This window comes from Aethalodelphis obliquidens, unplaced genomic scaffold (assembly GCF_003676395.1).
Source record: "Aethalodelphis obliquidens isolate GAN/ISIS:26980383/991018 unplaced genomic scaffold, ASM367639v1 scaffold2, whole genome shotgun sequence".
Taxonomy (NCBI): domain Eukaryota; kingdom Metazoa; phylum Chordata; class Mammalia; order Artiodactyla; family Delphinidae; genus Aethalodelphis; species Aethalodelphis obliquidens.
In genome coordinates this window covers 44,158,826-44,175,027 of record NW_020837946.1, presented here as the reverse complement: position 1 = coordinate 44,175,027, position 16,202 = coordinate 44,158,826, and the positions used below count along the sequence as shown (strand labels likewise).

Sequence of the window (16,202 nt, the reverse complement as noted above, 5' to 3'; positions counted from 1 at the left end):
TGGCCTAATAAAAAGTTGGCAACTGTATGTTGATCCCCACAGATTTTTGCACTCTGGCATCATCTCAAAGTCTGGAAGCTACTGATCTGTTCTCTTAGTATGTTTTAGTGAAGAAAACAGAAATATATAGAACTAAAAGCAATGAGACTATACCTAGGGTTCTTAGGCTTAAGAAAGAGGCACTTAATTGTGGCTCTCTAATTTTTAGGGAAAGAGCACCGAAGAAAATTAAAACCCAAAATTCAACCAAGAGATTCTTTGACTTTTATACCTCCTGTAACTAACTTCATGGGACTCTTCAAAACAAAAAAGACCACTGTTTCTCACAGTATTTTTTCCTTTTCATCTGCGATTTCATCAGATATCACAACTGTATCAAGACCAAGAATAGTGCTTTTGAGCCAACTTGGGAAACATGTACAGAAAGCTAATCCGGAGCCTGCAGAAGGCTAATTAAAAACATTTTAGTGTAAAAGGATTCCTGAGCAATCTTTTAAAATTTTTTATTTTTAATTGTGGTAAAATATACATAACTGAGTAATCTTTTTGAATGGAAGTTCTTGATATTGATACTTAACAAATTTTCCTTAGCATGTCTACTGGAATTTAACATCAGGTCAGAAATATGGTTTCAAAAAATAAGTAGAAGTTTCTCTAATAGAATGCCTGCACTTAAAACTATTAAGATATAGGGGCTTCCCTGGTGGCGCAGTGGTTGAGAGTCCTCCTGCCGATGCAGGGGACCTGGCTTCGTGCCCTGGTTTGGGAGGATCCCACATGCCGCGGAGCGGCTGGGCCCGTGAGCCATGGCGGCTGAGCCTGCGCATCCGGAGCCTGTGCTCCACAACGGGAGAGGCCACAACAATGAGAGGCCCGCATACAGTGAAGAAAAGAAAAATAAAGAAAAAAAAAAAACTATTAAGATATAGCAACTCACACAAGTGGCACAATTAGTGTATATATCAAGTGTTAGAAACATTTTAAAATAAGAAACATTTTTAAATTGGTATGCTGGGCTAAAAAGACCTGATTCAAAGTAGCCTACATGTTAACACTCACTGTACTACCTTAAGATATTTAATGATAAATACTACAGGTACACGAGTCTTCTAAAATCTGAAATGTATGCTTTTAAAAACATTTTACTAAAGAAAAATCTGAAATCATTTCCCATCAAGCACAAAAGTATGGCTAAAAAGTGTGGCCACCACTGTTGACCATTCTCCATATGTACAGAGTATCTTTGGTTTGCAGCTGGAATAGATGACATTCTTTGTGGCTTAGAATCATGTGATGTCTTTGCCCAACCAGTATTGTTTCCAGTAGGTGCAAGTTTTGATGTATGTCTGCTTCTCACATACAGCAGCAAATGGATTTGATATAAAAGCTAACTAGGTTTCAGTGGGTCCTTTAAAGAGCCACCGTTTTTCTCTGTCCACTTTGCTCAATTGTCTCTATAGTCTACCTGGGCTGCAGTGAACACATACATTAATTAGCAGTTATTTTCTCCAACATGCCTTAACGTAACAGTAATGATGGTGGTGACTGCAGCTACAGGTACTCAGGGCTTTCTGTGTGCCACAGTCCAAAGCCTGTGCTCTTAACCACTGTACAATAAGAGACCTCTTTAATCTTCAAATCTGATTCAAAATTATCTTAATAGCTCTGAGTCACAACTTCCTGGTGGAATTCTGAGAAGAATGGCATATTTTATACTAGAAAGGGATAAATAATTCAAATGATACAAACCTGTGTCATTTATTCAGCACTGTTAATTCATATCATTGGAAACATTAAGCCTCTCTAGACATTCAAAGATAAAAGCCTTTAGACAGCAAACTTTGAGCTTTAAAACTGGCTTCAGGTGGTTTCAAAGTTGATGATCAGGGTTTTATTGCATTCAATAACAGACATTTCCTGAGTATCTAGGCCTAGCCGGGCCAACCTACCACGCTTAAAACTTTACAGTATTTCTCCTTAAGTACAGCCCCAAAGTACAGATTATGTTTATTACCCTGCACTTGCTTTTTATTTTTAAAAATTATACATAAGATGAGAAAGGCCTCAATATATAGAGAGTTTCAGCAAATTGCCTGCCTCTTACCTGTACTATAAGCTAACTGGCACACATGCTTACCAACATAGAGTTCAATGTTTCTCCCTTTCTCTTCCTTCCTTCTGGCTAAATACTGAAAGACCTAAATATATGGAATGCTTCCAGAATTTGCTTGTTTTTTTTATCTGTAGTTTACCTGATTTATATCATGAACTTAATTTTGACATGTGTGTTTGTAGCATCTGGAATAGTTTTGATACTTTGAAATTTTAAGAACTTAGATTATAGATATTCCTATTTTATTTATTTATTTGGCTGCATTGGGTCTTCGTTTCTGTGCGAGGGCTTTCTCTGCTCGCGGCGAGCAGGGGCCACTCTTCATCGCGGTGCGCGGGCCTCTCACTGTCGCGGCCTCTCCTGTTGTGGAGCACAGGCTCCAGATGCACAGGCTCAGTAGTTGTGGCTCATGGGCCCAGTTGCTCCGCGGCATGTGGGATCCTCCCAGACCAGGGCTCGAACCCGTGTCCCCTGCATTGGCAGGCAGACTCTCAACCACTGCGCCACCAGGGAAGCCCGATATTCCTATTTTATAAAATTTGTGATGGTGGGAAAAAATTTTGGTCAATTTTCTTCATTAGTTTATATGCACTCTTATTGTAACAGTCAAAGGAAATACACTTTCTGTGAATTTAGATTCACATGATACAGAATACAAATCCAAATGTAAAAGGTGAATTCACAAACTAATAGTTTCTTCTAAATTATAGTTACAAACCAATTACATCATACCTATACCTCAACATCAAAGAATGTAAGCTTTATAAATGTTGCTGTTTCTATATGTTCTCTCATATAAATTATACTTCCAGGATAAAATGGAGGATCATAAAGCAATATCCTACGATCACAATTCTAGAAAAAAGAATTACTTATGGAATTTCCCAAAAGGGAAGGTCACCATAAGGAAGGATTAAAATAAGAAATCTTTTCATTCTAGATTTTTATCCTTAACCTCTAGTTTCTCAATAAAGCAAGTCACTGATTAGAAAATTAACAATTTGATCCAGTATGGATGATGTAACATAGCAAAATCTCTCAAAGGACATTAAATAGTTAGTAGTATCATCCTTATATTCAAAGGACAGTACATTCAGTTATTTTAATCTGGGCAGAAAAAAAGTCATAAACTGTTATGATATCTGCAGTAAAAGTCAGAGTCAAAGGACATTACCCAAAAATAAAACAGCCCTTTTCACCTCATATATTTTCACTGATTAAATATACTTTCTAAAATAATGAATGTGAATATATGTGGCCAACTAAAAAGTACAATATACACTCGAGGGATTACTTGCATGTCATATTTCTTTTCTTTTTTTTTTGAGGTACGCGGGCCTCTCACTGTTGTGGCCCCTCCCATTGCGGAGCACAGGCTCCAGACACGCAGGCTCAGCGGCCATGGCTCATGGGCCCAGCTGCTCCGCAGCATGTGGGATCTTCCCGGACCAGGGCACGAACCCGTGTCCCCTGCATCGGCAGGCGGACTCTCAACCACTGCGCCACCAGGGAAGCCCATGCTTCCCTGGTGTCATATTTCTTAAAATGTCATATTTCTTAAAATCCCATTTTAAGAAATGTATAGAAATCCCATTTGCTCCAGAGAAGATACCGAATAATATATATATTTTTATAATTACTAACATATATTCTTTTGTTTTGACTTAGAATTCTTGAGTTGACATGACTTTGACCTGGCTACCTTTCTAAAATTGCTCTCTCATTAGAAAAGTCAGGCTAATATATCCTGATATGAAAAAGGGGGGTAAAGATGTATGCCTGTATAATATGGGGCCAGGATTTAGCAGAATTGCTATATTTTTTCCAAGGTTTTTCTTTCTACTTGCCAATATCAGTATATTCTTTTTCCCACAAGATGTTTTATTTGGTTTTTGATAAAAAAAAACTTATACTCCCTTATAAGACTATAACATATTATTATAGTCTCTCAGAAGAGCAGGTTAACCATCAAACATAAAAAGGATAACAAAGAAAGTCTTGATGAACAATTAGTATTATATATTTGATATACAAAAAAATCAAAACTTTACTACTACCTTTAGGGATATTTTTGAAAAGCAAAAATCAAATCTTCATTTTTAATCGTGGTACTTTTATGGCAGCTTCTCCAACTTCTTTTGATATATCTGCTCCAAGAGGACATCTGCATCAAAATCAGACAAATCACATTATTTCAAATTATTTTACATTATTTGTTTACTGATCTGTTACTAGCTCTGCAAACTATCTGCTTAGAATTCTGACAAACAATATATGTATCTAGTGAATAACTGACTATATGTGATGGTGGTTCTTGAATCCATAAAAGTACAATAGGACCTCAAACCAGAATAATGGGTGAAGGAAGGCTAGAAATCTAAATTGGAAAATTTTTTAAAACCACTTTGAGGTATAATTGACATGTTAAAAGCTATACATATTTAATGCATACAATTCAATGAGTTTGGGGTTGAGATGTTTTTGAAAGAGTTCTCTCTCGAATACTGTAAATAAATAAAAACTTGAAACAGAAAAAAATAACAAAAAGTTGCCTTATAATGCTCTACAAAGCTAACAGGGTAAAAACAGTTTACCATACAAAGTCAGACCTGCATTTATTCTAACTTCAGAAATTCTCCAGGTTTCAAAAGCTAGCTTGCTCCTTTTCTACCTTCCTTTGTCACTGGTGGCAGGAGAGGTCTTAGATCCTACCCTCTTTCTCTGTTCTTCCTCAGTAAATACTTTTGGCCTCAGATTTCTGCTTTTGTACAATGTTGCCCTATACAAAGCTTCAAATGGACCCCAACCTAAAAAAAGCCATCATCTCCAGCCTCAACACTGCCCACAAGAAGGCAGTGTTGGATCAGATGGTAGATTCTACCTGAGGCTAGGCCATCAACTTAAGGGATTCTTCCTACTAGTAGTTTAGTCACTACTAACTAAACTGTTCATTTATGATCAGCCTTAATAGTCTATGGTTCACGTAGGTATAGTTATGTACTAAAATGCTGAAAAGTTTAAAACAGCAGATGAAACACTGTTGAAAATAGAAGTGTTAGATTATGAAACATAATCATGCTTTACTGTTTTTACTATTCCAGAATTAGCTTAAGACCAGAACTTGATAACAAATTGAAAAACTGTGCTACTCCTAGGAACTTTGATTTGGGAGAGGAAATAAGGCTTGCAGAAAACAGCTATCTTTTGGCCATTTCTCAGCTGCCTGTGGAGAAGTATACTCACAACCCAGTCTCCCAGCTGAATGCTTCTTGCACATTTTCCTTAAGTTTCCAGCACGGCAGCTGATGCTGAGATGGTCCTAACACTGCAAAAGTCCAGGTCATGGACATGGTTTCCATTCTGGTCCCCAATGAGGGAATTCATCATCCTTACCCACTGCCTGTTTCTAACCTATGCTTTGTCAACATTTATATAATTTAAGCTATAACAAAAATATTTCTTATAAGGTATCTAATGCTTAGGTTAAATGAAAAAAATTAATGTACTCTTTCTTCAAGTACCACCAGAGTGTCAATGAAAACCTCAAATATAAAAGCAAAATCCAGGCTTTGACTTTTACAATGCAACTTGCATAAAGATTATGAATGGTACCACGTACTTTGGCTCATAGCGGATGCCTTCTGTGCTGTGTAAAATGCCCAAGCCAGCACGCAATCTTTCAACACCATTCCTAAATAAGAATCAATAAAAATAAAATAACTAGCCCAAGATTTAAAGGAAGAAAATTTAGCATGATGAAATGGCAATTAATATTTACATAATTATGAGTGAAGCACAAACATCCATGGCTTACCACGCAATCATAACGCCATTGTCAGTGCACAGACTGGGAGGAGGACACAACAAAGTGCATTGTGTTGCATCTGTCACGATTTCCAGAGCTTTTCGGATATGTAAGTTACTTGCAACGCCTCCAGATACAACCTGAAAAAGTTGAGAAAACCAAAATTAACAATATCACACATGAATATGAGCTAAGCTGTGAGCTAAACCCGGGGAAATTACCAGCATTATACAATAAGACAATATCACATTTTGGTAGGTGGGTAATGAGCAAGTGATATATCTATATAATAAACATTTGCAAAGGAAACAAAAGTCACCAACAATTTCAATATTACCATATGATCACTTTCATTTTTGTATTTTCTTCTAACCCTTTTCTCATTACAATCATAGTACAGTATTTTAGACCCTGCAGTTTTCACTTATAAGCATTTTTTTTCATTTTACTACATAATTCTTAAACTATTACCTTTGATATTTGTGTAATATTCCATTTTGTGAACCTACCATTTAAATATTTTTCTCGCTTTACAATTTTCCAAAGAATGAAGTTTAAGATACACAGGCAATTTATCAAGGCTTTTAAGCACATTTAAAGGGATTTCATCAAAGGAACATAAATCTGAAGGAAACAGCCTATTTTTCCTTCAATAATGACAGCAGTTATACTGCATTTTGTTTCATACTGTAAACCCTCTTTTAAATTCAATAAGATGCAGCCTTGAACTTTTTTGCCGCACAGGCTGTACAGATGTCCTATAAAGCTGCCAGGCCTGTACAGGGAATGGTTGTTAAAAGTTTTGTTTTGTTTTGAATTATTTATTTATTTATTTTTGGCTGCATTGGGTCTTCGTTGCTGCACGTGGGCTTTCTTTCGTTGCGGCGAGAGGTCTTCTCATTGCGGTGGCTTCTCTTGTTGCGAAGCACGGGCTCCAGGCGCGTGGGCTCAGTAGTTGTGGCTCACTGGATCTAGAGCACAGGCTCAGTAGTCGTGGTGCACGGGCTTAGTTGCTTCGTGGCATGTGGGATCTTCCCAGACCAGGGCTCGAACTCATGTCCCCTGTGTTAGCAGGCGGATTCTTAACCACTGCACCACCAGGGAAATCCCAATGGCTGTTAGTTTTTATTCTACGTGATTTCATACTGTCTGCGATAGCATATGGCATAAAGATCTTTTCATCCTATGCTTAGGGTCAATTAATCTCTGGGAAGAAAAGTAACATACTGTAAAGGATTACTACTATTCTAAAATTACAAAACTTACCAGTACTGCATTACTTTGACATAACAAGTCTCTCTGCTTGCAAAATAGAATAGCACGATGTGTTCTTTTTGCAATGTGGCAGGCTACTGTGTGCTGTACTGCAGCAGCAATATCTGCAGCTGAAGACAGGATTTGCCCCTTCTCAATACCTGCAGGAATGAGCAGGTATTTTTAGGTACAATCCAGTATTACTTATTTGTCCAACTTTACTAATTAGAAATATACCTTCTTCTTTTTCCTTTTGCATTATCATCTTATCAATAATGTGATGAAGTCCAGAAAAAGAAAAGTCACAATTTTTAGCATGTTGCATGGGAGGTTTGAAATCAAAATGCAGTTTATTTCCCTGTTTGGCCAAATGTTCTATAGCCTTCCCACCACTCATGGTGGAGCACTCTGGATGTTTTATTAAAGAAAGTCTTCTTGCTACCTATCAAAAACAAACAAAAATTTTTGTAATGTCATGAAACTGTACATTTTGAAACCAGGGTGCAAAGGAAATGAATTTTACCCTGGGTGAATAAGACATGCAATACTTTTACAAACATGGACCAGAACTGGTGGTCAGTCAAGACAGACAATCTTGCTGTTTCTGACAACCTGATCAATAGTGGCCAATCACTGCCTTCCTATCTACTTTTGCTCTTCTACTGGGGATGGAAAATAGGTTTGAAAATGACAATGACTGCTTAATGATGAACTTCAAAAATAAGAACCTGTCCTATTTCTTCCAATCATTTCAGCTGTTGGCAACAGGTTTTTTTTATAAGGCAGTAGGCTTTAAGATTCTAAAACAAAGGAAAAGAAATCTGCTTGTCAGTGGTGTCAGCAATTGTAACATTTAATAATAGAACTTTGTGCATCTTTAATGTCCTTATGTTATCTTTATATATCCTCTTATTTCACTTTTTAAAGGTACATTACACTTCACAAAGCACTTTCTTTCATATATTATGTTATTTGATTAAAAAAAGTGTATATACAAACTATTTGAGCCTTTATATACTGATGTAAACCTCATATCATTTTATTCAGAATGGGTAAGAAGGAATCTTTTATAAAATTATGTACTACTCTTTTTTTGTTTACTACTGCACATAAGTTTTTTTAGTCTAATATATTATTCAGAAATATTTAGATGAATAGCAGTAGTGTATCTATTACTATTTAGCTGAAATAGACACCTTAACAAAAAAGAATAGACATATTAATTCTTAATTACCTTGTCAAGCATGTCACCTGGCGCTATATCCAAAGACTTTCCAAGAAGCAGAAAATCTGAAACTCCTCTAACTAATGCCAAAAGACAATGACCTCCTGAAATCAAAAGAACTAAAAAAGGAAATTCTACTTTATTTGTCAACCTAATAGTAAGTGCATGAGCCTCCATATGATGAATGGGAATGAAGGGCTTTTTTAACTGGTCTACCAGTTGTAAGCTAAATGATAAGCCTACACCCAGGCTTAAAGCAAGTCCTGGTTTTATGGTAGTTGCAATTGCTGAGAGTTCACTTGGAGAGACTTTACTGGCAGAGAGAGCTTCTTGCACTATGCGTTGAATATTTTCTCTATGAAGCTGTTGAGCTACTGGAGGAATAATCCCACCTGTTCTGAAAGATATAAAAAAAACAGCTTTTTATAATTTTAAGATTATAAAAATAGAGAAAGAAAAAGTATATATTATGGCTGAAGGCATGTTTTCAAATTAACCATTATATAGCTAAACACATTAGTAAGTCAAGTATTTTCAAATTATGTGTGCCTTATAATGTACAGTACATTATAAGAACTCACCATGCAGTGATTAAGGATGTTATTTAATGTCTCTAACTTTTCAAAACTGTATACAACAAACTCCTATGGATTTGTTTCTTGATAAATGAAATCACCAAAATAATTTTGAGAAGCATTCTAAGGAACGAGTCTTGAATAAGGAAAGGACAGGATAAAACTGGATTTTAGGAAAATTAATCTATCTGACTGGAAGAAAAGAAATACTAACAGAGAGAAGCATGAAGACAGTTTTGTGAAGAAGACGAGTTTATTTTTAAACACACTGCACTTGAGCTCATGGTAGGACAGCAGACAGCTTGAAATCCTGAAATAAAGTTTGGGAATCCAGTCTTTAATTGGATTGGTAATTTTGATTTTTGGTCCATATAGGACAAGCAGTGGATGACCACTCCAAATGTCAAGAATAAAGAATTAGAAGGCAAAGTTGTTAGCAAAAAATTAGCCAGCATGTGACTGATCAGAGAGGCAGAGCAAAAATATAGAGAGTCTGCAAGATATACCTCTAATCTCAAAAAAAACCCCTTCAAATATTGATGTTGTAAGATCTATATACACGGCATTCAATGAATATTTAATAGTTAAAATATGTACTGTGTCAGTCAATGAGGGCAATATTTAAAAGAAATGATCTTATTTCAACACATCCATAATATAATACCATTTTCCTTAATTCTTCAAAGAGACTTTTTCTCCTATATTCCTCAATTCTGTTAATGGCATCAATAACCTCCTAATCACTTGGGTTTCCAGGCTTATCTTTATCTCCTTTCTTTCCCTTACTTTCCAATTTAATTAAGTTTATCACCATTGATAAGGTCAGCACTGTCCCACTGCCACCACCAAGTTCGAAAAGCTCTCATTAACTCAGTCTATTCAAAGCCTTCTAACTGTACTTCCCTAGATACATTCTCTGATCCTTGGAATTGTTCTGTATGGTGTTGCCAGAAAAAAAGCACAGTGCTGACCTCATCACTCACCTACTCAAAAGCTTTTACTTTCTTGGAATTTGGGAGACTTTAAATCCAAATCCTCTCCCTCCTACTCATTTCTTCCTCCTCCCACTTGCCTACTCCCCTTCCTTTCTGTGCCTCTTCTATGTATTATCTTCTAAGGATTATGCTAAGCATCAGAGACAGAAGAGATGAATAAGACCATGGCTTTATTCTCAAATAATTAATTATGATTAATAAAATCATTAATTAATAATCAAATAATAATTTGTAGACAGTAATGGAAAGTGGATGATTAAAGAACAAAGCTAATAAAGAGGCAGTGAAACCATTTAGCCTCAAGACTGGAGCCAAGAGTCCAGGCAAGAGACAATAAGGGCTTGAACTAAGTGGAAAGTGGGAGGAAAAGTTTCAAGAAATATTTGGGAGGTAGATTTACTATGACTAGGTGACTGATTTGGGTACAGAGTGGTGAGGGAGAAGTCAAGATTGTCCTTCAGGTCTCTGGCTCGAAAGAAAGAACTCCTCTTCCAAGCAATCCTCTATTATTGCACTTGCCATGCTGTTTTACAATGACCTATTTACCTACCTGCCTTCTTCACTTTATAGTAGTAAGAGAAGTACTATTGTTACTAGTAATAGGCAGGTTTTTTTGAGCCCTTGCTATTTGTCAAGACTGCACTAAATGCTTTAAAAGAATTCACATTTAACCTTCACAACAATATTATAAGCTGGTTGTCATTATTATCCCCATTTCACAGATAAGGACACTAAGACATAGAAAATGGTGCAAGGTCTCAAAACTAGTCAGTGGCTGGGCTTCTCTGGTGGCGCAGTGGTTGAGAGTCCGCCTGCTGATGCAGGGGACACGGGTTCGTGCCCCGGTCCGGGAAGATCCCACATGCCGCGGAGTGGCTGGGCCCGTGAGCCATGGCCGCTGAGCCTGCACATCCGAAGCCTGTGCTCCGCAACAGCAGAGGCCACAACGGTGAGAGGCCCGCGTACCGCAAAAAAAAAAAAAAAAAACTAGTCAGTGGCTGAACCAGAATGTAAACCACTTTATATGGTAAGCTGCTCAGAGGAAAGGATCATATATATGTACCCACAGTGCCTCAGATGCTGCCTTGCAATTGTAGGTATTCAATAAATAATGAGATGCGCTGAGGAGATGGTACCAAATAGTTTATTTGCCTATATATTCCTCTCAAGTGACTCACGCGCTAGCTAAACTAAGTGTTTGCCCAGTACCTTCTCACCTCTTTGCCTTTGCCAGTGATGCTCTCTCAGCCTACAATATTCTTTCCATCCTCTTTCATTGAAGGCCTAACTATCTCTCAAGGCCACTGACCCCTGCAACATGTCATGTGCTATGCTGGGCACTAGGCATAGTGTAGTGGTTAATACAGACGCAGCCCCTGTCACCATGGAGCTGAGAGTCTATTGGGGGAAAGACTGTACATAAGTAAACAAACATAAAAATTATGAAAAGAATTATGAGGAAAATATGCAGGATATGGTATATAGAATAAACAGGGTGGGAGTACCTAATTTAGATTAAGTGGTTAGGGTAGGCCTTTCTGTGCAGCTAACATTTACATGTTCAAATGTCCAATACACCCCAAAATAATGAAAGAACTGTAAAACTGAGGCATGGTAATAAGTTATTGTCTGCACTACTTCTTTGATACTCACTTTATGCTGCCTTGCACTGCTAACTTTCCTTGTAGGTCTACATAACATGTCTCAAAGATTAGGTTAAGCTTCTTAAAGGCAAGGACTTGTTAGTATTTCACTGTGCCTTATTAAGACCTAACACAGTCCCTTTCATATAATATGTAACCATCAGAGGCCTACTCTGCCTCTTCACGTATACTATTTCTAATATTCTGTATTATTTCTATTATGCACCCCACAATCCTATAAGATAGACATTATCTTTCCCATTTTATGGATGTGAAAACAGAATCAGAGAGGATCAGGAACTTCCCAAGTCAGAACCAATACCAATCACTAATTCATGATTCACACACAGGTTTGTGATCTCAAAACACCAAACTTTTTCACTATTCAGATGTTGTAAATTAATGGCTTGACAGCATATCTGAACTGTATGGTATTTTAATATATTTGAATTACCTACTAATTTTTAAAATCTGGGAGATATTACCGTAACATTCTGGATTTCCATTTTCTCTTGAAAATTCTGATAATCAAATAACATAAGGCCTACATTCTTGCATGGCAACAACTGGCTGGAGCTGAGTAGTGACCTATAGATATTTTCCACATTATACCCAGCCTACCTATTTATGTAACCTGCCTGGTGGCCCTCTGGAAAAATCTGAGTTTATAAACCTGGCACCATTCTGTGCTTTAATACAACAGTATATTGTTATTTAAGTACCAATATGAATTATATGGGTAAATGTGAATAGGATTTTCTTTTGCAGTGATTAACACAGGCTAGAAGTCAGGTCATACTTTCCTAGGACTTCAGTTGAGACCATGAAACATAACAGGTGGACAAAAGAGAAAAAGGCATGAGGGGAAATCATGGATAAATATTGGAGTTTAGTTTCTTTTTGGCAACAGGATTAGCTAAGGTTGGGACCTTATTGTGGAGCTCCTTAAAAGCCAGGTTGAGGGGTTTAAGGTTTTCTACGGCAGTTATTAGAAACTTTTGCATGAAAGAAGAAATTAGTTCTTAAAATTTAACTTTTGTATGTAATAAATACAAAAAAAAATTATTTCATTTTATTTTTCCAAAAAAAAGTGGAAACTACCGAGATAATGTCTACTCACTTTAAATGAACTTCGGTTTGGGAATGTATTGCTTCTCCCAAAACATTTCCGGTTTCATCCACCACAGCAGCTGCTGTATCATCACAACTGGTTTCAATTCCCAAAACTAGTTTATGAAGAAATAGTTTTCCAGGATGAAAATTAAAACTTCTTAGAAATTCATACATATTCCTTTTTGATGGTTTAGAAAAAACTCCTGCTGTCTTATTCAATATTAGCATATTTACTGTATAGATAATTCCTGGAAAAGAATTAAAGAAACAAACTATTATTTGGAACTGACATTAGCCACTAGCCCATTCAGTAAAGCAAAATTCCAAAAACTTGGTTTATTTTTCAATATATAGTTTTATAAAAATTTAGGAAAGGTTTGTAAAAGTTAGCAAAAAATTTTAGTCTGTAGAAATCTGTTAATATAAATAACAGTATGAATGAATATAATGCTCTTTAAGAGGGAAAACGGGAAATTAGATATAAAATTTTTATTATTACTATTACTTGCATGCTGTTCTTACCAAACTATTGATTATTCTTTATAAAACAGCTAATGTTACAGTACAACAGCTGCATGGATAGTCTTTGGAAAAGTGCTATTCATTTTTTATAGCTAAAATTAAGACAAAATGTGGTTTAAAAAAAATCAGTAAGGGCAAAATGGAACTGATGAAAATCAAGGCATTCCATTTCCTAGAAACACCTTTCAAAAGAAAAATTTAATCATTTGGTCGGAAAACAATAGTTAACATAAAACACAAAGTAAGATTTAGTCGTCTAAGTTTAGAAACAAGTGTTCTCATAAAGCTCATCTTTTTGCCTGCGCGGCCATGGCTCACGGGCCTAGCCGCTCCGCGGCATGTGGGATCTTCCCGGACCAGGGCACGAACCCGTGTCCCCTGCATCGGCAGGCGGACTCTCAACCACTGCGCCACCAGGGAAGCCCTCATAAAGCTCATTTTAAAAGAGCATCTCAACTAAAACGACCGTAACCTAATACCTATTTTATCCATTAATTACAATTGTTTGAATTAAATCTCCATTTTTGCCACAGATTTATCATAATAGGGATCTCCCCAAATCCTCTTTGCCCCCAATAACAGCAGTCCATCATTAAAGCACCCTGGTTTTTTCACACTGCCAAATATCTAGTCTCATGCCTCCCAAATCACCTGTTCTAGAACCTTCTAGATATTTAAGTAGGCTCTTTCCCTATCACACTAATGGACAAAATGGAAAAAAATAAAAGAGCGAATATTGGAACTTTTATTGTTCCACAGGAGCAGAGGGCATCCAGGGATTAGAGATAAGCGACCTATTCACAGAGGACCCCTGCAGAGGATGCAGCCCCAACAGACGCGCCACGAGAAATTAGACTTATAGTCACTAAATCCAGCCAAGGAGGCTTGTGCGAAGCCCTCCTCGTTCGGGCCAGGAAGGATCCCAAGCGAACCCTAGGCACTTGGCCAGCGCTGGTCTCTGCTCTAAGGCGAGGGACTCTGACTGGAACCGCTTTTCCAGGCGCGCGAAAGCATCAGTGGAGAGAGGGCTGAGCTGTTTCACCCACCTTCCCCGTGAACGACAGTAACTAGTACTCGTCTACTTTCCGCAGCAAAGCCGATCGACCGCCCTTTCCTAGGTGCAAGGAAGCCCGAACCTGTCGCCCCGGAAGTGATGTCATCAACACGGAGCCCGCGTCCCGTCGCCAGGGTCAGCTGGTATTCCCCTAGAAGGCGTCACTCTTCGAGTAAATATAAGCACAAAGGCTCTCATTCCCCAGATGGTGCGCTCAAGCAATTCTCCCAGATTTGTAGGTAAGAATACTATAAGGTCACACGGCTAGTGACTGATCTAGTGGAGACCGAGCACAGATTCGACTACATAACATTTAGTTCTAAACACTATGCTACGTTAAAAGAAAAAAAAAATTTTGCCTTAGGCTGCAATTTGGACACCACTGAGAGAAAAGTATGACTTTGCTTACTCTGGAGGTAAAGTATGTACTTCAGCATAGTATGTACCTCCTTGTACTTCTTGTACCTCCTTCAGTCTTTTGTTTTTATTTGTATGTGAACTTGTTACCATTTGAATAGATTTATCCCAATCTGTTTTTCTTCCCGGCTAGGCGCTAAGATTTTACTGAACAAGGACTTTATAAATGCAAGGTTGGACAGGGCTGGCACATGTATCTGCGCCTTGCATGGTGTGAAGCTCTTGGTATGAGGTAGGGAAGTCACAGTTATGGTCTAGTGGCAGATGTGTAATTCATGATTTCCAGATATGTAAATTTATAATTATCAGGACATTAGTAAGAATTTTTAAGGTAGAACTTAGGTTTATCAAAAATTTCATTTATGTGACAATAATAACCATAATTAATAATAAAGTGGCACTTACTATGTGCCAGGCACTGTTGCAGATTAATTAATCCTCACAACAATCGCATGAGGTAGTTACTGTCCTCATTTTGCAGATGAGACAACTGGACCATAGAGTTTGGGTGATTTGCAGATTACACAGCTTGTAAGTGCAGAGCTAGTATTAGAAGTCAGGCCATCTGCTCTGGAGTCTGTTTTCAAACTGACAGAAGATTAAATAGTTCATATTTTCCCTAGGATGTGTTGTTGACCCAAAAGAGGAAAAAAGAAAACTTAAGACCTAAAGGTTAAGAAAAAGTAGTCATCCTGATTGCATATGATAGGGCAGGAGTTATTTTCTTATACACTGTGATCTATTCTGAACATAAAATCATTCCTGTCTGGCATTGTTTTTCTTGCAACTTGAATTACTTTGTTCCAGTACTCTCCTGTGCTGTCTAGAGTTATCCCTGTTGTGTTTGGTAGTATCAATAGTAGAATCCTTAACTGGGCACTCTTGGCTGGTGCTGAGTCTGAATGCTGCATTATGTGAAAGAGCCAAACTTTAGGACACATTAGGAAGATATTTTATTCTTTGTTTGAGTGCATGTGGGTGGTAGAAAGAAATGGTACTTACACCAGGTCCCACATATTTGGCAAGTGAAGGTATAAAGCTTTCATGTTCTTTATCGTACTGGAGAAGTTATTGCGGGAAAGGCATGCTCTCTGGGGCTTGTCTGAGCTTTCATGCAGATCACATCATATGGTTTGAATGCCACATTCATGGGCGTTCTCAAGAAAATATGGCTTAACCACTGTAACTTCAACTTGAATTGAGAGCTCTGAATCTAAATATGTTCACTTTGTCTCTGCTATTGCTTAGCTTTCCATTTGTAAACTTAAGAGGAAAACTTTATATAGAAGAATCTCTACAATACTCATTCCCTAATTATGTCTTACTAAACTGGATTTCATTTTCACATATCACATATTTATTGGTTCTTTCCTTTGTGCTGGGCAGTTTATTAGTTGTTAGGGATCAAAGATAAAATCCATTTTCTATTTTCAAGGAACTGAGTCTAATAATAGGCAATTACAATACAGCATTATGGAAAATATGC

The 16,202-nt window shown here is 37.3% G+C and overlaps 2 protein-coding genes across 3 annotated transcripts in view; one reads left to right on the top strand and one right to left on the bottom strand.

Annotated features, from left to right (window-relative positions):
• The window catches only part of ANKAR (ankyrin and armadillo repeat containing), an 88,324-nt gene extending 87,871 nt beyond the window's left edge, over positions 1-453 (top strand). The window contains exon 23 of the mRNA XM_027126056.1: positions 209-453. Within this exon, the coding sequence (XP_026981857.1) occupies positions 209-453 (245 nt within the window). The remainder of the gene's footprint in view (positions 1-208) is intronic.
• Positions 454-2,591: 2,138 nt separating this feature from the next.
• OSGEPL1 (O-sialoglycoprotein endopeptidase like 1) lies at positions 2,592-14,404 on the bottom strand. 2 transcript variants are annotated; one of them, XM_027126025.1, is made up of 9 exons: positions 14,292-14,404; positions 12,731-12,971; positions 8,407-8,794; positions 7,410-7,614; positions 7,185-7,333; positions 5,928-6,058; positions 5,733-5,804; positions 4,171-4,277; positions 2,592-2,638 (listed from the first exon to the last, which is right to left on the bottom strand). In XM_027126025.1, exons 2-8 carry the CDS (start codon positions 12,949-12,951, stop codon positions 4,199-4,201), a joined length of 1,245 nt encoding a protein of 414 aa, XP_026981826.1. In that variant the 5' UTR covers positions 12,952-12,971; positions 14,292-14,404; the 3' UTR covers positions 2,592-2,638; positions 4,171-4,198. The 2 variants fall into 2 exon arrangements, with proteins under 2 accessions (XP_026981826.1, XP_026981836.1); XM_027126035.1 differs by lacking the exons at positions 2,592-2,638; positions 5,733-5,804 and having other exon boundaries at positions 4,166-4,277; positions 14,292-14,390.
• Between the last annotated feature and the right edge of the window lie 1,798 nt (positions 14,405-16,202).